Source organism: Chiloscyllium plagiosum, chromosome 16 (genome assembly GCF_004010195.1).
Source record: "Chiloscyllium plagiosum isolate BGI_BamShark_2017 chromosome 16, ASM401019v2, whole genome shotgun sequence".
Lineage (NCBI taxonomy): Eukaryota > Metazoa > Chordata > Chondrichthyes > Orectolobiformes > Hemiscylliidae > Chiloscyllium > Chiloscyllium plagiosum.
The window spans coordinates 49,274,412-49,300,253 of NC_057725.1; the positions used below are offsets into that span (position 1 = coordinate 49,274,412).

General features: G+C 41.4%; 1 protein-coding gene across 11 annotated transcripts in view; it reads right to left on the minus strand.

The window, feature by feature from the left end:
• myrf (myelin regulatory factor) overlaps positions 1–25,842 on the minus strand; it is a 230,023-nt gene that overhangs the window by 27,943 nt on the left and 176,238 nt on the right. For all 11 annotated transcript variants that reach the window (XM_043706033.1, XM_043706036.1, XM_043706031.1 and 8 more), the window contains 4 exons: positions 15,861–16,061; positions 10,182–10,290; positions 3,844–3,953; positions 2,958–3,118 (listed from right to left, as the gene is read on the minus strand). In XM_043706033.1, coding sequence (XP_043561968.1) covers positions 2,958–3,118; positions 3,844–3,953; positions 10,182–10,290; positions 15,861–16,061 — 581 coding nt within the window. The remainder of the gene's footprint in view (positions 1–2,957; positions 3,119–3,843; positions 3,954–10,181; positions 10,291–15,860; positions 16,062–25,842) is intronic.

Sequence of the window (25,842 nt, forward strand, 5' to 3'; positions counted from 1 at the left end):
TCCACAGAAGGCCAGAGCAAGTAAGGAGCTTCCAGCTTCTCACAACATGATTGACTTATAGAGTCGAAACTACGGTAAACTAAATCAGAAAATCCTTGGCCAACCTTGTTGTTGCCAATGAGATTATAGGCTACAAAAACACAATTCATGACATTGAGAGGAAATATTACAGAGGTCTTTTGAGAAAATCAAAGCGATGGTGACATTACCTGATACCTTAGCTGACTGTGACCCAGGGCTACTCATTATCATTCCTGCACTGACACCTTTTACATACCAAGGGCTGTACGATTCCAGATACAAGTAGATCAGAAGTGCAGACCACTCCTGCATCCTGTTCACTGACTTGCAACTGACTAGAAATATGCAGGGAGCTCCATGTGATTATGAGATCATTTTCTTGGTCTTCACATCAAGATAGAGACAAACCACAAACCCTTAGTGACCACTTTCAAATCTCATCAGCAAAACATGCCTGTATGAATGCAACATTTCTGACTAAGGATGATGAGGCAGAGATAGAAAGTGTTCAGGGAAAGCAGCCCTTTTTAAAAATAAAAATCTTTACATTGACAAGCACAACTCCACCAGCAACAGCTCAGCGACTGAATACAGAGATGCACAGAAATCTGACAAAGAATGAGCTGAGGCTGGTGAATGCTGTGTGAAAGGATAGCTAGAATACCACACAATCCCCTTCATAGATAGAACAATGTAAGGAGAGGCCTTTGGCAGGCTTTGCTGAAGCTGATCTATCACAATCCAGGGATAAACTTTATCTGTTTAAAAATAGATTCCATGGTCCTCTCTTCAGACTGGGAAAACCCACAGGATCTGCCAACAAAAAAACAACTGGGTCCCCTCCACCAGGAGTACCCTGGGATGCCTGGTCCTCACACATTTCATGTTGTCAGTGTTTAAATCACAAAGCGCATAGACCATGATATATGAATAATTATAATACACCAGCATCTGGACTGACTGTCATGGAGCCTGTGAAATCAGAGCAGCAGATTGCATCCAGTAACAGAACACATTATCTTTGAAGAAAAACAACAATGGGAATATGAAGCCTAGCTGTTAACTTACAGAAGAGTACTCCAGTAGCCAGAAATAATTAGGGGCGGCACGGTGGCACAGTGGTTAGCACTGCTGCCTCACAGCGCCAGAGACCCGGGTTCAATTCCCGCCTCAGGCGACTGACTGTGTGGAGTTTGCACGTTCTCCCCGTGTCTGCGTGGGTTTCCTCCGGGTGCTCCGGTTTCCTCCCACAGTCCAAAGATGTGCAGGGTCAGGTGAATTGGCCATACTAAATTGCCCGTAGTGTTAGGTAAGGGGTAAATATAGGGGTATGGGTGGGTTTCGCTTCGGCGGGTCGGTGTGGACTTGTTGGGCCGAAGGGCCTGTTTCCACACTGTAATCTAATCTAATCTAATTGGCAGACTTACTTATCGGCTCTGTCTATATTTTTGTCTTTATAATCACATCCCTGAAGATCTTCTCTCCTTCCAATAACTCTTTGGTTCCTACCTTAAAACCAACCTGATCTGCTTCAGTCCAACAACGTTTGAAAAGCCAAGTTTTCTGCTGCCTGATCATTTCTCGCAGAGCTACCCCACTTTCTCACTCAATCTTCACAGGTTTGGTGGTTTCTTGCATAATCTCTGTCCTTTCTCTCGGTTTCTCAGTTTAAAAACTCTGAGCCTCATTATTGCTTAAATATGCTGATTGCATCCAGCACATAAAGTTCAACACTGTTTGTATATTTTGTTGCTTCACACACACTTTTTGCTTTTGGGTATAATGAGGAACATAAGAATATAACAACTAGGAGCAGGAGTAGGCCATCTGGCCCTTTGAGCCTGCTCCGCCATTCAATAAGATCATGGCTGATCTTTTCAAGGCCTCAGCTCCACTTACCCACCCTCACACCATAACCCTTAATTTCTTCATTATTCAAAAAAAAAATCTTAGTTTTAAAAATATTTACTGACGTAGCGTCAATGACTTCACTGGGCAGGGAATTCCATAGATTCACAACCCTCTGGGTGAAGAAGTTCCTTCTCAATTCAGTCCTAAATCTGCTCCCCCTAGTTTTGAGCATATGCCCTGTTGTCCTAATTTCACCTGCCAGTGGAAACATCCTCTCAACGTCTATCTTATCTATTCCCTTCATATTTGTATATGTTTCTATAAGATCTCCCCCTTATTCTTCTAAATTCCAATGAATATAATCCCAGTCTACTCAGTCTCTCCTCATAAGCCAACTCCCTCAACTCTAGAATCAACCTAGTGAACCCCCTCTGCACCCCCTCTAGTGCCAGTACATCCTTTCTCAAGTAAGGAGACCAAAACTGCATGCAGTACTCCAGGTGTGGCCTCACCTGTACCCTATACAGGTAGAAACATAACCTCACTACTTTTAAACTCAACCCCTTTAGCAACGAAGGACAAAATCCCATTTGCCTTCCTAATTACCTATTGCACCTGCAGACCAACCTTCTGTGATTCATGTGATTCATTCAAGGACACCCAGGTTCTTCTGCACAGCAACATGCTGCAACTTTTTACCATTCAAGTAATAGTCCTTTTTACTGTTAATCCTACCAAAATGGATGTCTTCACATTCATTAACATTGTATTCCATCTGCCAGACCTTTGCCCACTCACTTCAAGTATCTATATTCCTCTACAAAGTTTCACAGGAAGTGAAGGAAGGACAGACAGGCTGTTGCACAACCTTATATTTGTTCCTTAAATGGTGAATAAGTCCAGTCAGAGTTTCCTGCTCAGAGGCAGGGGCACTATCTACTGAGTCACCTGCTACTCTCACAATGATGACACTAACCTGTCAGTATGTTACGATAGAGAAAACAGTAACCTGAATAATATTGTGTTGAGCAGGTAATGTACCCCTCCGTCCCTGACCTCGCAATGTTCTGACTGCATTCCTGTACCTGAGAGTTCCTCCACTGACTGTGGACTTCATACTATCTAATCGCTTCAGTTTGGCCAGTTTCCGGCTCCATGTCTCCAACTCATTGATTCGTGTCTCGAGGTTATCAGTCAGCTTGCAAAGCTCCTTGACAGCACCCACGTTCTCCATGAAAATCCGTTCCTGCATGGAACAATGAGGATGACCAGAAGAAAGTTAAAACCATCAAGTAATACATCATAATGATTAATATGATATTGTAAAGTTAAATTCATGTGAAGAGAAGGATCGCATTTGCTCTTACCAATATATCATTTCTCTGTTTTCTACTTTATTCCTACAATTTGGAATGCTGGACTGTTTATTTCTTTATTTTCGAATTGTTTTTTCCTAAGAACTTGGACTGAAGAATCTGTACCTCAGTACCTTTGTACCTAAGATGGTGCCATAAGTGGTAAACTTTTCACTGTATTCATCTGGGTACACATGACAATAAAACTAATTCAATTCAATTCAAATCCTGTCCCAATCTATATTATCTCAAGGAAGTATTCTGCACAAAATCACTTCTAAAGCTAAGTTAGGTAACCTCAGTACTTTTATGATTCAGCTCCATTTAGACTTGTTTCACACTGTTACTGATTCCATGGACTGTCAGTATCTAGAATCACATTTTTACATTAGTGTAAATACTAAAATAATTAATTGATATTCTGTGGTTTATGGGTGAAAATAAAATAAAGATGCTTCTTCATGTTTGTAACTGAGTCTTTACGCTTTCTTTCAGCGATTCACTGCAGCTGTAATTAGCTGAAAGCTGGGTAGCATTGGAAATGGTGCTATCTGAGACCAGAAACAATGCTGGATTCCCACTTATTTTTGACCCTGCCAGCAGGGGGCCACTTTACCTTATTAACCACCAGAAAGTTCTCAATGGTCTCTCCATTGGTACAGACCACATCCCCAGTCTCTTTCACAGCCTCGGGTAGAATTTCCTTCACTTCTTGTGCGATAACACCTGATGGGGAAATTAACTCACAAACATTAGGACAGAAGGAAAAAGCAATGCCAAAATTATGACAGTATTAATATCAATATCTTCTATGGAAGGGCTGAGTGACATTGGGAATTGTGCTGGTATTTGCTAAACAGTTTCCCTCCAGTTACCCTCACCCAGAATCACAGAATTCTAACTGTAAAGGAGGAGGCCATTCAGCCCATCTTGTCCAAACAGGCTCTCTGACTGTGCAATGCACCTCGTGCCATTGTCCCAGTGTTCAATCCAGTCAGATTATGTGTTCTATCACATAATCTGCTTTCCCTACCTGCCCCAATCATCCCCTGACTTTCCTCCTAGTATGAATACCGCGATCAGGTTCTGGATGCTGAAGCCTTAACTCCACTTTTCTGTTTGCCCCATAACCTTTGATGATCAAAAATGTACGTAACTCAGCCTTGAATATATTCAATGATCCATCCCTTATTGTTGTTTACAGAAGAAAATTCCACAGACTAACAACTGTCAGAAAAATGTCTCATCTCAGTCTTAAATGGGAGACCCCATAGTTTTTAATCTGTGAGCCCTATATCTAGATTTCTTCATGACAGAAAACATCTTCTCAGCATCTGCTCAAGCAAGCCCCCTCATTCCAGTATGTTTCAAATAAGAGCTTCTCTCAACCTTCTAAATTCCAATATGTACAAGCCCAACCTTCCTCAGAACAATCCTTTCAATCCAGGAATTAGTTGAGTGAACCTGCTCTGCATAACATACTTTCCTATCTTTCCTTTGTGCTATCTGCAAAATTAGCCACCACACATTTGGCACCCTTCATTCAAAGTCACTGTAAATAACTGAAGCACAGCACTGATCTGAAGACTGAAGTAAAGACACAGGTAGCTCAAGCAACTATAATGGTTAACCCACCAAGAAGGTGCAAATTTCTTTTTGATTTTCACATAAAAAGGTGGTGGTTTGGAGAGTGCCAATGATACATCAGTATATAAAGAAGAATAAACCGAAGCTGAAATTGCTTTACGACCAACGAAGAATTGTTCGAGCCTTGTCACTGTTAGAACATAGAAAAGTACAGCACAGAACAGGCCCTTTGGCCCACCATGTTGTGCCAAGATTTAATCCTAATGTAAAATATAGCAACTTAACCTACGCACCCCTCAACTCACTGCTATCCATGTGCATGTCCAGCAGTCGCTTAAATGTCCCCAATGACTTTGCTTCCACCACCATAGCAGGCAATGCATTCCATGCATTCACAACTCTCTGCGTAAAGAACCTACCTCTGACGTCTCCTTTCTACCTTCCTTCTAATATCTTCAAACTATGACTTCCCATACCAATTAATCCTGCCCTGGGGAAAAGTGTCTGGCTATTGACTCTGTCATTATTTTGTACACCTCAATCAGGTCTCCTCTCTTCCTCTTTCTCTCCAGAGAGAAATGTCTGAGCTTATTCAACCTTTCTTCATAAGGCAAGCCCTTCAGTCCAGGCAGCATCCTGGTAAACCTTCTTTGCATCCTCTCCAAAGCCTCTGTATCTTTCCTGTAGTAGGACGACCAGAACTGGACACAATATTCCAAGTGTGATCTCACCAGGGACTTATAGAGCTGCAGCAAAACCAGCGGCTCTTAAACTCGATCCCCCTGTTAATGAAAGCCAAAACACCATATGCTTTCTTAACAATCCTATCCACTAGGGTGGCAACTTTGAAGGATCTATGTACTTGCACACCCAGATCCCTCTGTTCCTCCATACTGCCAAGAATCATGTCTTTAATCCTATATTCAGCATTCAAGTTCGACCTTCTAAAATGCATCACTTCACATTTATCCAGATTGAACTCCATCTGCCATTTCTCAGCCCAGTCCTGCATCCTGTCTATGTCGTGCTGTAGCCTGAAGTAGCTCTCTATACTATCGATGATACCTCCAACCTTTGTGTCATCTGCAAATTTACTAACCCACCCCTCAACCTCCTCATCCAAGTCATTTATAAAAACTACGAAGAGCAGAGACCCAAGAGCAGAGCCCTGTGGGACCCCACTCAACACTGACCTCCAGGCAGAATACTTTCCATCTACAGCCACTCAGCCTTCTGTCAGCCAGCCAATTCTGAATCCAGATAGCCAAATCTCCCTGTATCCCATACTTCCTGACTTTATGAATGAGCCTACCATGGGGAACCCTATCAAATGCCTTGCTGAAGTCCATACACACCACATCCACTGCTCGACCATTGTCGACCTGTCTTGACACCTCCTCAAAGAACTCAATAAGATTTGTGAGGCATGACCTGCCCCTCATAAAGCCATGCTGACTGCCTTGAATCACACTATGCTTTGCCAAACAGTCATAAATCCTATCCCTCAGAATTCTTTCCAAAACTTTGCTGACCACAGACATAAGACTGACTGGTCTGTAATTGCCAGGGATTTCCCTATTTCCCTTCTTGAAAAGAGGAACAACATTCGCCTCCTTCCAATCCTCTGGTACGGCTCCTGTGGAGAGTGAGGAGGTAAATATCCTGGCCAGCGGCTTAGAAACCACCTTTCTCGCTTCCCAGAGCAGCCTAGGATAAATCTGGTCTAGCCCTGGGGACTTATCAATCTTAATGTTTTCCAAAATTTCTAGCACATCAACTTCATCAATCTTGAACCGGTCAAGACTGTACCCAGCTCCTCTAAGTTTTCATTTACAAAAGTTCCCTTTCCTTAGTGAAAACCAAAGCAAAAAACTCATTTAGGGATTCCCCTATCTGCTCGATCTCCACACACAAGTTCCCTCCGCTATCCCTGATTGGTCCTACCTTCTCCCTGATCATTCTCGTATTCCTCATGTATGAGTAAAATGCCTTTGGGTTCTCCCGAATTCTTCTTGCCAAACCTTTTTCATGACCCCTCCTGGCTCTCCTTAGTCCATTTCTGAGCTCCTTTCCAGCAAGCCTGTAATCCTCTAAAGCTGTGCTAGATCCCTGCTTCCTCTACCTTACGTAGTTAAAAATCACACAACACCAAGTTATAGTGTTGTGTGATTTTTAACTTTTAACACCCCAGTCCAACACCGGCATCTCCAAATCATACCTTACGTAAGCTGCCTTCTTCCTTTTGACAAGAATTTCCTCTGTTCTCGTCATCCAAGATTCCTTAATCTCACCCCTTCTTACCTGCCTCAGAGGAACAAATCTGTGCAACACTCACAACAATTGCTCCATAAATAGTCTCCACATGTCTGCTGTGCCCTTTTTGTGGAACAATTGCTCCTAGTCTGTACTTCCCAACTCCTGTCTGATAGTGTCATAATTTCCTTTTCCCCAATTAAATGTCTTCCCTCGGTAACTGCTACTTTCACTCTCCAAGGCTATGCTAAATGTGAGGCAGTTGTGATCACTTTCACCAAAGTGCTCTCCCACCCCGAAATCTGACACCTGTCCTGGCTCGTTGCCGAGCACAAAATCCAAAATGGCCTCTCCCCTCGTCGGGATGTCTACATACTGAGTAAAGAAACCCTCCTGAATATACCTGACAAAAACGGCTCCATCCAAACCATCTGCACTTAAGAGTCGACATTGGGAAAGTTGAAATCACCCATAACAACAACCCTGCTACTTTTGCATTTTTCCAGAATCTGCCCGCCTATGAGATCTTCAATCTCTCTACTGCTATTAAGTGGTCTGTAGAAAATCCCTAATGCGGTGTCTGTTCCCTTGCTGTTCCTAACTTCCACCCATACTGACCCAGTATGTTGTAAGAACAATCTCCATGGAGCAAACAGCAATGTATAGATGATCAGGCCAATTTCGATGTTAGTCAAGGTTTAACTAATTTTACTAAACTTACTTTGCGATTTATTTTTTTTCTGTCCTGGGAATTTTCAACACCAAGGTACTTCAACAAGATCAGTTCTCAAATGCTGAATAACAGCAGAGGGTTTTTTTAACTTTCCTCATGAAGTCAGTATGTTGACACAAGGGAGTAGGCCTTGTAGCTTTTCTCTGCACTGCTTCCAGCACTTCCATGTTGCAGTGACCAGAGGTGGATACAGTACAGATAATTCAAACTGAGGTATTAGAGAATCATGAACACTTATGCATTGTATAAAATATAAAAATGTTTGATGCAAGTCCAGAAATCGGGGAGGGACAGTAATATACTGGAATTAATTAAAATTGAGAGGAGGTATTAGCAGCTTTAACAGGCCTGTTAGATCAGATGAAATGTGAGGTGATGCACTTTGCTGGAGGTTGGCTAACGTGGTGCCACTGTTTAAGAAAGGTGGTAAGGACAAGCCAGGGAACTATAGACCAGTGAGCCTGACGTCAGTGGTGGGCAAGTTATTGGAGGGAATTCTGAGGGACAGGATATACATGCATTTGAAAAGGCAAGGACTGATTAGGGATAGTCAACATGGCTTTGTGTGTGTGGGGAATCATGTCTCACAAACTTGATTGAGTTTTTTTGAAGAAGTAACAAAGAGGATTGATGAAGGCAGAGTGGTAGACGTGATCTGCATGGACTTCAGTAAGGCATTCAACAAGGTTCCCCATGGAAGACTGGCTAGCAAGGTTAGATCTCATGGATAACAGGAAGAACTAGCCATTTGGATACAGAACTAGCTTAAAGGTAGAAGACAGAGAGTGGTGGTGGAGGGTTGTTTTTCAGACTGGAGGCCTGTGACCAGTGGAGTGTCACAAGGATCGGTGCTAGGTCCACTCCTTTTCATCATTTATATAAATGATTTGAATGTGAGCACAGTAGGTACAGTTAATAAGTTTGCAAATGACACCAAAATTGGAGGTGTAGTGGACAATGAAGAAGGTTACCTCAGATTACAATGGAATCTTGATCAAATGGGCCAATGGGATGAGGAATGTCAAATGGAATTTAACTTAGATAATTGCAAGGTGCTGCATTTTGGGAAAGCAAATCTTAGCAGGACTTATACACTTAATGGTAAGTTCCTAGGGAGTGTTGCTGAACAAAGAGATCTTGGAGTGCAGTTTCAAAGCTCCTTGAAAGTGGAGTCGCAGGTAGATATGATAGTGAAGAAGGCATTTGGTATGCTTTCCTTTATTGGTCAGAGTATTGAGTACAGGAGTTGGGAGGTCATATTGCGGCTGTACAGGACATTGGTTAGGCCACTTTTGGAATATTGCATACAATTCTGGTCCTCTTCCTATCGGAAGGATGTTGTTAAATTTGAAAGGGTTCAGAAAAGATTTATAAGGATGCCGTCAGGGTTGGAGGATTTGAGCTATAGGGAGAGTTTGAATAGGTTGGGGTTGTTTTCCCTGCAATGTTGGAGGCTGAGGGGTGACCTTATAGAGATTTATAAAATCATATGGGGCATGGATAGAGTTAATAGGCAAAGTCTTTTCCCTGGGGTGGGGGAGTCCAGAACTAGAGGTTTAGTGTGAGAAAGGAAAGATATAAAAGAGACCTAAGGGGCATCCTTTTCATGCAAGGGTGGAATGAGCTGCCAGAGGAAATGGGGGGGGGTGCAGGCTAGTGCAATTGCAACATTTAAAAGGCATCTGGATGGGTATATGAATAGAAAGGGTTTAGAGGGATATGGGCCAGGTGCTGGCAGGTGTGACTAGATTAAGTTGAGACGTCTGGTCGGCATGGACAAGTTGGACTGTAAGTCAAATGAGGACTAGAAATCATCCTGATGCAAACTAATGGAGATTTCTGAACAATGTATTGAGACATGATGTAGTAGGATTCCATTAGAACTTTCTTTCCACAGGTCCTAGTGCCATAAGGTCTGACATCACCAATGAGGCACTCTAGCCATACAGCTAATGATTGATTATCCTCCACTTTTCCTTTACATTTGCTTAGTTATGGTGACAATCACATATATGTTCACATAATATTCCTATAGGGGTGATTAGCAGTGGAAACCTTAACTACTTATCCCTTTGTCACTGAAGCAATGGATACTCCATTTGAGATCAACTAACTCAGAACAGACTAAGGAATTAACCTCAAACCTGCTCAATTTGTAAAGTTCAGAAGATTCTGCTTTTATCCTCAAAGGTTCCCCACCATTTCCTAGACTGGATGATATGCTCCCTATTGTCAGTCAGTAACTCGTGACTAAGAGAGAAGTTCTGGGGTCATTTGACTGCTCAGTTCAATATGTTAAGCCAAGAACTGTAATTCCATGAGGAATCGTGGAATGCATAATGCATTACTGCTCTCCCACTTCCCAATCTGGTGGTGCTTACCTGTCTCAGGCGCATTCTCTATGCCAGCTGTGGCAGCAAACTCAGGTTTGTATTGGTACTGGACCAGCCGCATCTGGGTTATCCTCCTCAGCTGCTCTGTGGTGTCTACCTGCATTGGCAGAAAATCACCATTGGAACCAAAACCAAGTATATTCGATGAAATTCTCAAAATTCAATTTGTGTCTCTCTCTGCATCTGACAACATTTGAGAACTAATTAATTTGAGACCTGATGGTGTAAAGGGATAGCGTTGTGCATCTGGAAACTTGATCAAAAAGGATAAAAGAACACCAAAACTGGTGTAAATGCATCGAAGATCCATCAGCAATGTTCCCTCTTAGCAGTATGGCTGTAGAGCAACCTGGAACATACTATGCAGTACAATAACAAGATGCAAACATAAGCACCTTGAATTTATTGCACAATGCAATAAACTGGTTTTGGACAATTAAAAAATATAGACAGCACATTATTCACTGGTGTCCATAAAAAGACACACTAATAGCTGAAGTAGAACCTTCCATGTGGGCAAGACTGCTCTTCCCCTTACAATTCTCGATGCAATTTGTTTTCAATGCATTCTGGGAGTGTGGGTGCCACTATCCAGCTTGGCATTTATTGCCCATCCATTGTCAACATTGAGAAGATAATGGGCCTTCTTTTTGAACCATTATAACCTGTGTAATGACAGTAATTCCACAGAGCTTTCAGGTGGGAAGCTGCAGGATTTTGCTCAAGCAACAAAGATGGAACATAGCAACATGAGAAATGAGCTTGAATAGGTCATACAAACCTTGGAGTCTGCTCTGCTAGTTGGTAAGATCCTGACTGAGGTGTTACATTACCTCCACTTTAACACCTTGATTACATTTCACTTGATTTCCTTAGGATCAAAAATCTTTTGATCTCAGTCATGAACGTATTCCTCAATTTAGCCTTCATAGTTCACTAAGTTAGAATATTCCAAAAATGTGGATTTCTGTGAGTGGAGATTTCTCTTCAGCCTCCCAGCATTTATACTGTCAAGACTTTTGATGATTTTACGGATTTCAATTAGATCACCTCTCACTCTTTCGATCACTCTGGAATATATGCCCTTCGACTACTGATTCTCTCCTCATTGGACAATTTCTCACATACCAGGAATTATTCTAGTGAACAGTTGCACTCTCTCTAAGGCAAGAAAAGTAGATCAAACAGTATCATTGCTGTAATCTCATCAAGCTATGTACAGTTCGTTCTGCTATAATGTGCGTTTTTTTAACGCAAATTCCTTGTAATGCGATTGACGAATTGGGGACACTGTTTCCAAAGTGTGAACTTTAAAATGTGTGTTGGCCGTAACACGATTACATCACCAGCTCTTTAAACGCTGTTTCTAAAGTGAGATTTTCCTATAATGCAAGGTTGCACAAGAATGTAACCATTGTGTTATAGAAAAGCTACCTATAATTCTAGGAAGACTTCTTGGCCCTGAAGCTCCAATTCAGTTGTAATAAACTAACATACCATTTCCTTTCCCAATTTCTTGCTATTAACTTTCTATGCTTCATGTTCAAGGACATCCGGATTCTTCTGAATGCCTGCAATGTGAACTTTTCACTGTACTCATGTGAATACATGTGCCGATAAAGCTAATACTAATTCCAATTTTAAGAATGGTTCCCCGTCTCCCAGATTAACCTTACGTCCACCCAAGTGGATAACTTCATATTTCTACATATTTGATTTTCCATCTGCTAAATTCTTGCCCGCTCACTTTTATCCATTTGCAGCCTCTTCACATCATCCCCATCATTGAGGGTTCTACTTGATACCATCAGGAAACCCATTCCCTGTTCTAATTTATTGATACAGATTGTAAATAGCTGAGGCACCAGCACTGATCCTTATGGCAGCCTTAACGCTTCGCAACCTGAAAATAATCCATTTATTCTCAGACTCTGTTTTAAACAATCTATTTTATTATATTGCTTTAATCCTATTAGCATGAATTTTGTGTAACAATCTCTTGTGTGACACAAGATCAAAAGTTTTCTAAAAATCAAATTATACTACATCCAGTGGATTCCCTCATCCGCACATTCTCACTCTCAACAAACTCGAAAAAAAATTGTCAAACACATTTCCTTTTCATAAATTAGTGTTGATTTTGACTATCCAATCTGTACAGCACTCAACTTTCTATTAATTGGCAATATTAAAAATCATACAACACCAGGTTATCGTCCAATAGGTTTAATTGGAAGGACTAGCTTTCAGAGCGCTGCTCCTTCATCAGGTGGTTGTGGAGAATAACCACATATGAAGGAACAGTGCTCTGAAAGCTAGTACCTCCAAATAAATCTGTTGGACTATAACCTGGTGTTGTGTGATTTTTAACATTGTTCACCTCAGTCTAACAGCGCCGCCTCCAGGTTAATTGGCAATGTCACTCTGAAAAGCCAAATGGTAGAAAGGAAAATGTTAGATGAGCCCAATGAAGTCGTCTTCTGCATTTGGCATGAGATAGATTTACGAAGCAATAGAATCATGGGGATTGATTTTTAATTTGGGGATCTGACATCTGGATAATTTCTAGCTCCTGACCCAATGTCGCCTTTATGTCACCTACACATTATTTTCAAATGTGTGTCCTAATTGGATTGAGGGGGAACATAGAAATCAGTTAATGATGAGGAGTTGCCTGCAGAATGACAGCAGCAAAGGCAAATTGCAGCCATAATGGGGCTTAGTGTTGCCTTGCTAAAGGAATACAATAGTTTCTACACTCATACAAGGACTGAATGGCCAAACAAAAGGTAATGTGCTTGATATAGAACTAGGCGCTCTAGGTGTCCAAACCTTTCAGTATATAAAAACGTAGCACTTTCGGGTTGGACCGAAATGTCTGTTTCCATGTTGTACATCTCTATGACTCTATAACTAGTCAACTCAGACTAGCCCATTATTCTTTCACTGTAACCATACAAACTTTTGTTTTAGCTATAATTTGAATTCCAATTGAAATTCATTGGTGAATTTGCTTCTATTGCCCTTTAAGGCCATGCATTCAAACCAGAATAACCTAAGTAAAATAATACTGTTGATGTCAGCCCCTTAGTCAGTTCGAGTCAATGTACACTTGAAGCTTGGGCTTTTTGAAGTGGACCCATAAATACTCCTGGAGTTAGAGTAAAGGGAGTTTAATTCTCAATCTAACCATCTAAATAAAAAAAAACAAATTGGGAATTCCATATGAAGGTGCCACAGAGGTGGCTGGAATGCTAATTAAGTCTGTTCTCAGGTATATACGTTTCATTTACAAAACTGGCAAAATGTTTCATTTGTGTGATGATGCTTATTACTGGTTGCAATGAAATGTAAGCCTGAGACATGAATCTAATCTTCCCTTAAGATGCTCAGTGTTTCTGTCATTTTCCACTTTAAAGCAGGTTTCTAGCATCTGCAATATTTTACTGTGTTGGGTATTCTAAATCTATGGAGGGAAACATCTCCATGAAATAATAGAGTCATAGAGATGTACAGCATGGAAACAGACCTTTCGGTCCAACCCGTCCATGCCGACCAGATATCCCAACCCAATCTAGTCCCACCTGCCAGCACCTGGCCCATATCCCTCCAAACCCTTCCTATTCATATACCCAACCAAATGCCTCTTAAATGTTGCAATTGTACCAGCCTCCACCACATCCTCTGGCAGCTCATTCCATACACGTACCACCCTTGATGTGAAAAAGTTACCCCTTAGGTCTCTTTTATATCTTTCCCCTCTCACCCTAAACCTATGCCCTCTAGTTCTGGACTCCCTGATCCCAAGGAAAAGATTTTGTCTATTTATCCTATCCATGCCCCTCAATTTTGTAAACCTCTATAAGGTCACCCCTCAGCCTCCGACACTCCAGGGAAAACAGTCCCAGCCTGTTCAGCCTCTCCCTGTAGCTCAGATCCTCCAACCCTGGCAACATCCTTGTAAATCTTTTCTGAACCCTTTCAAGTTTCACAACATCTTTCCGATAGGAAGGAGACCAGAATTGCACGCAATATTCCAACAGTGGCCTGACCAATGTCCTGTACAGCCACAACATGACCTCCCAACTCCTGTACTCAATACTCTGACCAATAAAGGAAAGCATACCAAAGGCCTTCTTCACTATCCTATCTACCTGCGACTCCACGTTCAAAGAGCTATGAACCTGCACTCCAAGGTCTCTTTGTTTAGCAACACTCCCTAGGACCTTACCATTAAGTGTATAAGTCCTGCTAAGATTTGCTTTCCCAAAATGCAGCACCTCACATTTATCTGAATTAAACTCCATCTGCCACTTCTTAGCCCATTGGCCCACCTGGTCAAGATCCTGTTGTAATCTGAGGTAACCCTTTTCGCTGTCCACTACACCTCCAATTTTGGTGTCATCTGAAAACTTACTAACTGTACCTCTTAAGCTCGCATCCAAATCATTTATGGAAATGACAAAAAGTAGAGGGCCCAGCACCGATCCTTGTGGCACTCCACTGGTCACAGGCCTCCAGTCTGAAAAACAACCCTCCACCACCACCCTCTGTCTTCTACCTTTGAGCCAGTTCTGTATCCAAATGGCTAGTTCTCCCTGTATTCCATGAGATCTAACCTTGCTAATCAGTCTCCCATGGTGAACCTTGTCGAATGCCTTACTGAAGTCCATATAGATCACATCTACTGCTCTGCCCTCAATCTTCTTTGTTACTTCTTCAAAAAACTCAATCAAGTCTGTGAGACATGGTTTCCCACAAATAATGAGACAGACTTCTTCGGTGATCACTCTCCTCATGAATAAATAGTCTATGTTCACCTTGCAGTCAGCCTATTAATTAGTGACAGAGTTAGAGTTGTTGTGGTACAACGATAGTGTCTCTTCCTCTGAGCCAGAAGGCCTGGTTTCAAGTCCCACCTGCTCCACAGGTGTGTATAGCATCTCTGAATAGGCTGCTTAGAAAAATAACTAAATTAGTAGCAATCCAACCTGCTGAAAGGTTTGATCAAGTGCACTGGGACATACAACTTGAAGTTAATTGGCTGTAATCTGAGGAATGATAGGCATCCCTGTCAGTTAAACAGACAGAGAGGGCATGAGGTGGTTGGGCCTCCATAAACTACTACAGCCAGAATGGAGATTAAACCTACACCCTGTGTAATTCTACACCACATACTAGCCATGCGGCCAACTGAGCTAACTGACCCCTAGTGCAACTTGACAGAAGTCAATTTTTTGTTTCCTTCAGGATTAAGAAACTTGGTTAACTGTATCTTTATTTAAAGAAGGTTTTGTGGTAAAATGGGTGGCATCCCTTCTTCTGAACCAAAAACACTGGGTTCAAGTCCTGCCCCAGAAATTGATGACCAAGGAAGGTGTATTTATGAGGCAACAAAATACATTGAGCAACAACTTCCAACATATGCCAAGAGAGAGAGGTGGGAGGTGGGAGGTGGTGAGAGTGGGAGAGAGACCCAGTCAGCGGTATTGATGGAAAGAACGGTGGAGACTCTACCCTCACCAGCCAGAGCTCAGACAAGAACATACATGTAAAAGTATAACAGTCCACCACCATCATTTAAAAAAATAGAAATTCTCTTGGAATTGTAGCCCAATATGCCCCATTTATCACAACATTAATCAGTGACTGGCACAGTCCACTCACCTCCTGGATGTTCTCCTTTGCCCGCATGTCTGATGGGTGCATTAACGAGCCCATGACTTTGACATTGCCATGGACAACCAGGGCTTCATCAGGACGGTCTGTGTTAATGCCAACACGGCCATGGTGGAATACAGTGTCAGGAAGCTGTCCACGCTGCCACAAAACATCCGTGTCACTCTCAAACTGTCCAGGGTTTGAAGCCTGTGGGGAACATAAAATTTTAATGAACCTGGGCTCTGTTCACCAGCTAACTTCAAAGCAGTACTCAGAATCTTTATTTAAAGCTATTTATTTTTGCCCTTGTCTAACTATCACTTTAGATCTCATGCTTTAGAAGCACCAGTTAAAAATCAGCTGCCTCTACAAGGCAGGTAAATTATACAGTTAACTGTCGAGATTTTATGATGCTGTAGTGTTGCTCCTACCACCAGGCTGAAGGATCCATATTCAAATTCCATTGCCACAGAGGTGTGTCTTAACATGTTCAAACAGGTTGGTCGAAACTACTTATGATTAACCATCCTGACAGAGTCTGCTGGGCAGCTGGATTGTCAATCTTTGCTCTGTCTGCGGCCATTACCTCAGGAATTATTTGGGCCGTTACAATTAGCTTCAACTCCCCATTATTCTCGCTGCCACTGTGACAGTTAAGATCAGCCTGCTCCCAATCATTAGCAATTGACTCCTGCTGAAAATAGGAAAAGCAAAGGATATCAGGGATTAGACACTACTGCAAGGCCTTCCCTGGTCCAATAGCTTGTCAATATGCACCATAGGACAAGAGTGAAGAAAGAATGCGTTCAAACATACCAACACAACAGCATCATGCTCAAAAAGGAGGCATTTATAGCAAGGGGCCTCATCATCCATAAGCATCAAATTGATAAAGAATGGGCAGTTCTGTCCAATTTATATTGGAATACATCTCTTTTATTGCAACAACAGCACCTTTAATCCCTAGTTTCCTTTGTATAAACTAGCAATAGAATTTGAACTGTGCTTGTGAGTGGGCACTCAACAGACGGCCAGATACAGTTTGACAAGATTTATTTTTAGGACAGATTTATGAAGAGAGTTTTGATCTTGTAACTTCTGCATTGGAAAGAACTTATTCTTTGAAAAGCAGGAGAGGAAAAGGAGTCAGGTGGTAATTTGATCTTTATTTACAGAAGAGAGATGGTGTCCATTTTAAGAACGATCGTTCATTCCAATTTATGAAAAGTTGACAATGTGACACTGGGGAAGGGATTTTCCTTAAGTTTCTGATCTTGCAGTGTTCTTCTGCTCCAGGATGCAGAAGTATATGTGAGAGTAATTACCAAATTTGCATTCACCTCCCTGTCTAAAAAATACTATTTATGGAGACTGCAGGTATCATTACTATGTTCATGGTATATATCATCTCAACTGCTTCCAGACTGATATTGTGCACTCCTTCAGACTGGGAAGCAGAAGACACCAGTCACATCACCTATACATGTCCATAAAGACAACAAAACTGCTGGAGAAGAAGCCTTAGACAATCATTTGAAAATTTTAACAGAGCACAGCATTCTCCACAGAGTAAGGTACAACAACAACTCTCCCACTGTACTTTCAAAAATGTGTTGACTTCATGAGAAAATGTGATTGGCAACGCTTAAAGTTTTAAATTCAGGGAAGGAGAGACAGGCAAGTTATATTCCGAACTGACATTGTAAACATGCAATGCAACAAAGTGCTTAAATGCTGTTTGTGCCAGTTGTTTACAGGCATAAATAAACAAAGGCTGGCCAAACGTTTCTCGTGAAACCATTAAATCGTTTGAAGCACTGGCTGAGTTCTTTACTGGTGAGTCAAAAGTTACCACAAAATATGGACAAGATCCCCAATATATCACAGATACAGGGCAGTAGCAACAACAATGCAAGGCTGGCTGATGTTCAAAGCTGCAGGATAACACCATTCTGAAGGCATTCTGTTGAACCTCTATATGTCTAAATTGGTTAGATAGAGAGATACACAAAAATAGCCAGGCACACACACAAACACACAAAAATGATGACAATGACAGATGCAAGATAAGAAGGGTCCAATAGATAGAAGTTGATGTTAAGTGTAGCAATGCGATTATTTGTTATATGCAACTCACTCTTGGCTTTTCTTTGCAACAAATGGAACCAGTAACTTGAAAGTTTACCATCGCTCTCAAACCCACCCATAGCGATTGACAATTAACTACTGCTATAAAACTCTATATCTGTGCTAAGAAACTCTCCAGACCCACAACTCAGGAAAAAGTCTATAAATCTGCATCTTTATGCAGCTCTCCAGAAGGATTTACGAGCATAAATGGATAGCACAGGCTAGCTATAATGATGTCACTCTTTCCAGCATTAACAGGGAAATAGAGGTTTAGGATGGTGCTATTGTGATTTTCTCATTTCATATGCAAAATGTGACTTCAAAATGCTTGGAGATCAGTTGATGAATAAACTATTAAAATGTACTTCTTAATAAAGAGTTTATGTTAGACCTCTGGCATGGCAGTGGATGCTTATCTACAGATCTGTCTATACATGGTTGAAGAATTATTACGTTCCCCAGCAAAGAATATTTCTTTGAATTTGTTTTACTATGAAAGTGGCAGCATTCTGAACAATGCAATGAATTCCCATACTGGTACATTAAAAAAAGTACAGATGAATATCCAATTAGAGTCAGGATTAAGTAGTAAGGATAAATAGAAAGAAGGATAGATTATATCACTGTGTAGAACATGTGTTTTCAGGGCTTTTGAATGGGAAAGTAAAGTCGGGAAAAGCAATGGGTCAAGGAGAAACCATTTAAACATTGGTTTCAAGCAGCTATTTAGATTCGGGACTTCTATCTGATGCATCATTTTGTAGTGGAATGGGTGCGGAAGGACGATAGGGAATGTTTGCAGAGGGTTTGGTAAAGTTGATTGTAAAATCTGGATGCATGTGGAGTTGCTGGTGAAATGATGGGATTCACTGTTGAGCTTGACAAAGAATGACTGGAGACATTAAGTGTGGCATGGATTCCCCCATTCTAGACCTTAATTTAATTCTGGCACTAGCGAGAGGAGATAGCAGGCATTTAGCAACAGTGATATCACCAAGCAGCCAATCATATTGAAAAATGCTAATGATAGAAAACCAGGAAGCAACAAGTAGGTTGTAGTATTAAACTTTTTATAATTTTATAGGAAGTGAAATAAAGATTAGGACATGCGTCTACAAACATAGTAAAATCTGAAATATCAAACAATTTTTTAAATGAAGCATTGCTGCCTCACAGCGCCAGAGACCTGGGTTTAATTCCCACCTCAGGCAACTGTCTGTGTGGAGTTTGCACATTCTCCCCGTGTCTGCATAGGTTTCCTCTGGGTGCTCCGGTTTCCTCCCAAAATCCAAAAATGTGCAGGTTAGGTGAATTGGCCATGCTAAAATTGCCTGTAGTGTTAGGTAAAGGGGTAAAGGTAGGGGAATGGTCTGGGTGGGTTGCTCTTCGGAGGGTCGGTGTGGACTTGTTGGGCCGAAGGGCCTGTTTCCACACTGAAAGTAATCTAATCTAATCAAATCTAATCATAATCTGTGACCCTCTTCACGTGAAATAGAGAAATTTGACATTCTCCAAAACCAAACTCAGTTTGCTTGCCCAAAGAGCTTTGTCAGGATAAATTATGACTCATTAAACCATTAGAACCACAGATGCATCTAATGCAATAAGGCAAAATTGTGTCAAGGGTTTTACAAGTCTAGAAGGCAAAAAAAGCAGAAACTCAGATTAAATCAGTGATTTCTAGCAATTTGCAGGTTCACTGACTGTCACCCTGTGAAGGAGCAGGTGGCAGGGTTGAATTGCAGGGTTTCCCAAATCACTACGTAGCAGCAAACAGATCCTGGGAGTTCCCAGATTCTAAGTCCTGAAGTCAAGATGGAGATTGTAATGCGGGAGTTTTGTGATGGATACTGAATGGGTGACAAAGGGTTTGGGGGGAGCTGGGAAAAGAGGGAGTGGAGATCTTAATGATAGATGGTAGTTGGGGTGAGATTTTGGAACATTATGCCCACTGTTGGAAAATGGGCCTTACTCCCCACATCGTCCCCATACCCCTCATGACCTGAGCAAGCTGATCTTGCAGGCCTCCATCACTTCCCACGCTTGCCCTCTTCCTGCTGACTGGGGAACAGCAAAACAAAGTTGGTCCTGATTTGGACAATGCTGGTTTGAAATGCAATGCATGTGTGAACTGAATCTTGGAAAATCGTTCAAGACCAATTCAAGCATCAATCATGCTGCCATTAGTGAACACAATATGCTAGCAACATATCGCTTCCTGCTAGGAGCAGCAGGTGATAAACATGGCTCTATCCATGCTGCTCTGTATTCTCACACTTACTCGTGATAGCCTTTAGTGAGCTGCATCTGCAGTTGTCAGGATGTATCCCTATATATAAGGGTGGCAAATAATACTCAGATGGTGGTAAACATTGGGGGCGGGACAGGGAGTTGACATGCTGATTTTCAGCTGTGGGGTGCAGTGGGCAGGCCACAGAGAGTTGGGAGAAAAGGCTGAGCTCCAGGAGCAGGTGTCTGAGAGTTGGGGACCATGACTGGTGGAATGCAGGGTCTTTTACCAGATTCAGGAGTTTCTCCCATTAGGTCAGGGGTGACTGTATGTGGAGGGCAGGGGATGGAGGGGAAGAGATTACTCCAGGAAGCTGCAAGCAGAGTGAGGGTGACATATGGCTGGAAGAGGGACGTGGAAGCTGAGGGAGATTACAAAAAGGATTTGAGAACAAGAGCTCTGCAAGAAAGCTGCAGTCAAAAAAGGTATTGCAAGAGGGATGTAGGGTAGAAGGATGCTGCAACAGGGCATGAGGTAAATGGAATATGCAAGAGGTTTTGGGAACAAGAATGGCCGTGGTTGAGGTAGAGTGAAGTGGAAAAAGGTGCTGCAATTTGTGCATGTGGGTGGGAGACGGGGACAGGAATCTTCACAGGAAAGAGAACAGTTTTAAAACTGAGAACAAAGAAATAGCAAGCTAACTGGGACCCAAGAAATCTTTAAATCATGAAGATAATGAATTCCTTGCAAGTGAATGTGGAACCTCTCGTTTAAGGCTGTGTAACTTCAGGAGCTATGATAACTGTGAAAAAAAAAAACTGTAGTGAATCCTTCTGTCATGAATACTGTCAATTATTAAATTTCAAGTTAAGATTACAATCAGAGATGCAATAAGAAGAGATGTAACTCCCTGGTTAAAATGTTCTAGTTTTGTGCTGATGAAATGGAGATGAATTAGCTGTGTCCTCACTAGATGCAGAAGTTGGGTTAGGGTGATAGCTTCCTGGGTGTAGAAGTGTTTGTCAGTTAATTTTGAAAAGGAACATTTTGTTAACTTACACCTGTTGTCTTGTGCCAATTTGTATACTGTGGTGTCTTAAAAATTAGTGCTTTCCTTGTGCATGGTGCTTTAATTTTATTAGAGAACTGACAATTGAAGAAACATTCTAATTTTGTTTCTGTGACAGCCCAAATACCACACGACAAATATAGAAGGCATTGTTACCATGTGATGACATTAACTGACAAATGAATTAATAAGAATGAAAAAGTCAACACCAAAAATCAAAAATCTCAAGGAGCCTGCAAAATGGAAAATAATATTTTGACCCCTGGTTGAAAACTAGGTTTCTACCTCCAACCAAGTTTGGTTTCTATCCAACGCAGTTGGTTAGACTGGAATGTTAGAAATGTTTTCCATTAAATTTAACGGGAAAGAAATTGGGCAAAGAATAAAATAGCACAGAATTAAAATGACCAGAAATGGTCAAACAGTGATTGAAATATTCAACATACTATGCAGCTCTGATTTACTGGGCATAGAACATTACTATTCACCTGGTCATCCTTTAGAAACAACATCCTGGAAGTTGAGAGCTGGGGTGCAGATTGGCCCTACAACCAACTCATGTTTGAGATGACACTTTCTCAGCCACTTTCTCCATCCAAGAAAACAGCAGCTGATTTGGGCAGACTTTTAATTTACTGCTTTGAAAAGGGCTGCCAGCAGTGAAAGGTCTAGGTTTGACTTTCTTTTGCAGTGCATAGAGAATAGTTTTCCTATCAGGCACAATCCCCTTGGCCTGGAGGCAGAATGTGAAATATTTTCACCCATTATTGCTGACCCTGATGGGATTTCTAAGTCAACTGAGCTTTAGTATTTGAGGCAATGTCCATGCATCAGAGAGACCACAGGCTGGAAGCCCATATGTGGAGTGTGGAAAATCATCTGTAGCTACAGAATTGAAAGATTAAAAAAGGTCAGGCATAACTAGGACGTTAGTTAGATTTGGGAGACAGAGGTCTGGTTAGACAGAAGGCTGTGCGCTTTCACCTTCCTTGAGGGAGATCAGGGAGGCTATAGTCAATGCAAATATTAGATACATAAAGAACTGTCCAAGGGCACTGGGAAGAGATGAAAAGATAATGAGGGCATAGATTTAACTTGACAGGGGAAAGATTTAAAAGGGACCTAAGGGGCAACTTTTCCACACAGAGGGTGGTACGTTTATGGAATGAGCTGCCAGAGGAAGTGGTGGAGGCTGATACAATTACAACATTTAAAAGGCTGGTACAATTATAACATTTAAAAGGTATCTGGATGGAAATGTGAATAGGAAGGGTTTAGAGGGATATAGGCCAAATGCTGGCAAATAGGACTAGATTAGGTTAGAATACTTGGTTGGCATGGACAAGTTGGACTGATGGGGGTCAGTTTCCATGTTGTTTATCTCTATGACTGTATGGTGGAAAATCAACTACCACAAAAAGACTGGTGAGTGAAAAAAAAATGCAATGACCACACCAGTTTAGAGTTAACCTATTATCTAGAGTGGCTTTTATTCTTTAGACCGCTTGGTAAAACAACACAATGCTGTGTGTAGCTATCTTGGAAACCTTTGTACAACTTTACTCAAGGGTTATCCCAGATCAGTCTATGTATTTGACATGTTCAATTAGTGTTCCATGAATGAACGTCAACAGTTTCAGCTCCAAACCTGGAAAATGCTCAGGTATTATCACCTGCAAATAATAGCTCTTATGTCTCAAAAAACAATCCAAGGCTTCCCATTACAAATGAGAGAGTGCTGACAAAATGGTTGCTTTCAACACAAATGTACAAATGGCCACTCTCCTGGAAGCAAGTATTAAGGGACAACGTTTTCACACAGAGAATGGTATGTTTATGGAATGAGCTGCCAGAGGAAGTGGTGGAGGCTAGTACAATTGCAACATTTAAAAGGCATCTGGATGGGTATATGAATAGGAAGGGTTTGGAGGGATATGGGCCGGGTGTTGGCAAGTGGGACTAGATTGGGTTTGGATATCTGGTTGGCTTGGACGAGTTGGACCAAAGGGTCTGCTTCCATGCTGTACATCTCTGTGACTCTATGACTCTACAACCAAGTGGCATATTAAGGAACTGGAACATTTTACAGTAATTCTAGATAGGGCATTAATCAATGGTAGTCAATGTAGTTGGCATGTCAATGTATGGCAAAAACATAACATGAAGTGAGAAGAACTGCATTAATGCCAACTGTGGGCTTTTTAAATTCTCCCTCTCATTATGTCAAGTGATTAACAAGCTTGAACATTTATTTGTTCTCTCCAGGCAAGAAGAGTGCAAATGAGGCAAAAGTAATGATAATCCAGGTCGGAATGCCTTCCATACTATGCAATTTTCTTAAATTATTGTTGAGAAAATCGGTTGAAAAAGCATAGCAAGAAGTTACCAGGTTTTCAAAGAGTAAAAGTAACGAGGAAAATTGGGATCAGAAGTGACAGAAGAATTGGATTTATTGGTCTGTAGACTGTAGGAGGAAGGGAAGAGGGACATGAGGAATGATATCATCTTAAGGTTCTGAAGGGTGCACTGGGATTGGTGACAATGTGATGAACCTTAATACCAAAACACTGTGAGAGAAAGAAAATATTTTATTTGAAGAAGAGCAGAAAGTCAGAGCGGCATTCATCATACAAACTGTAAGCAACAGTCAAAAATTATCAAAAAAGAAGATTGGGATTATAAAGATGAGAGAAGTAATGACATAAACTTTAAGTATATTGCTTAAGTGTATGATCTTTTGCCAAGGCTAAACTGGACCTGAACCTCTAAAGGTTTGAGTGATAGATCTAAACTACAGGAGGGAGAAAAGTTCTCCTGTGTTACAGAAAAGAGCCAAGTCCCATTGCGAGAATCAGACAGATCTGAATTGCAAGAGAAAGATCTTTTTAGCAGGAGAGAGCCAAGTTCTACTGCTACTGTCTTGCGCTTTCCAAACATTTATATAAACTTCATTTCCTTTTCCAAACATGGGGGGGCCTGTTCAGGAAATGTAGATAGAGAGAGATTTCCTATGCAATTTTGAAAGTGTGGATAGGAAAGCTGCACAGTAGCTTTAGTCCAATTCTGTTGACAGGAGACCGACCTTGCTCTGTTTCAAGAGTGAAAGGGCTTTCCTCCCCCTCAGGCAGCTGGTAATTATTAACAGCTATAATTTGCCTGTGACTTAAAAAAAAGCCAAACCACATGAGTGTTTATATATTGTTTAGGGTTTTTTAAGGACTGACTTCTGGCTGTTACCATTCCATCAATCTATTTGCGCTGGATCTGATTCAAGAGACTCGGCTACTGTACAATCTGTCATTCCATTGGCAATGGTACAATGTAATCTTTTCCCACTTATGAAGCTCCTTACTTGAATTGTGTTTATGTCTCTAGAATTGAAGTCTCTTAGCTTCATCTTTCCGTTCTTTTCTCATTTCTGTTCCTGATGTCAATTGGGCAGATTTCCCTGTACTTGCACCAGAACACCTGGATACAACATAGGGAAGAAAGTCTGGTGGGAAGAAATACCTCACAGGTATTAGAGAACTCACCAAATTCTACATCTCTTAAAATCGCACAACAAGAAAATCAGGGAGGTTCCCTGGCAAGAAACCCTTTGGACATGATCTTCCTCCCTCTACTGTGTCCATGCAACTGAATGTATCAACAGTGGAACCGGAAAACCTTGCTCAAAAACAATTGGCTAGATACAGTCCATGGATGTATTTGTTCTCTGGCATGTAACCCAAACATGGCTGCTTTTGTGGTTTGAGCTTAGGTCGTTAGAGTCAACAAAGTGATCAACTTTGACAGGCATCTCAGCTGAGCCAGTCCTGTTTCTGCTCCATTTCCCTCTGCACTTTCCACCCATACAGCTGCAAATCAGATAAGGCAACTAACCACAGCCAAAGAGCTCTGTGGTGTTTTGGGGTCACTGCACACTGCACAGTGCAATCAGCCACCTGAGAGGCTAATGGTGTACGGGAGCCCTACAAATTCCTTCAAATCCTTGGTTTCAAATCACATTCAATTAAAAAAAAAGGCATTGCTGTGTCTGTGACTACACACAGAGACATGAGACAGGTGGAAGAAGCCAAGTACAATAATACCAACAGCCAGTGTGCTAGACCATTTCAGACCTCAGGTATTTTAATTCTAGATCCCTCATAGTCTAATAACATTGTGCAGCCAAAGGAAATCAGACTAATTTAGATTAGATCAATTGATATGGCTTCTTCACAGCAATTTTGGGCAGGATAGGTAAGATATTGAAGGACTCATGCAATGCCATGGTGAAATGTTAGCAAAATCACTGGTCATACAGATTGAGAGCATAAAATACATTCTGTCACACCAATACACAGAAAAAGAAGTAATGAGGGGATGGACAGGGAGAGATAAAATCCAAGAAAGTAGAAAGAGTAAGATTGGAAGAGAGATGCAGAAATGGACAGATGGAGACAGAAAGCCTTGAGAGTGAAAGTCACATGAAAAGAGAGGAAACTGGAGCAAAAGAGGGAGCAACATGGAAAACCATGTAAAAAAAAAAAAGTTGAGAAGGAGGGAGAAAGAGAGAG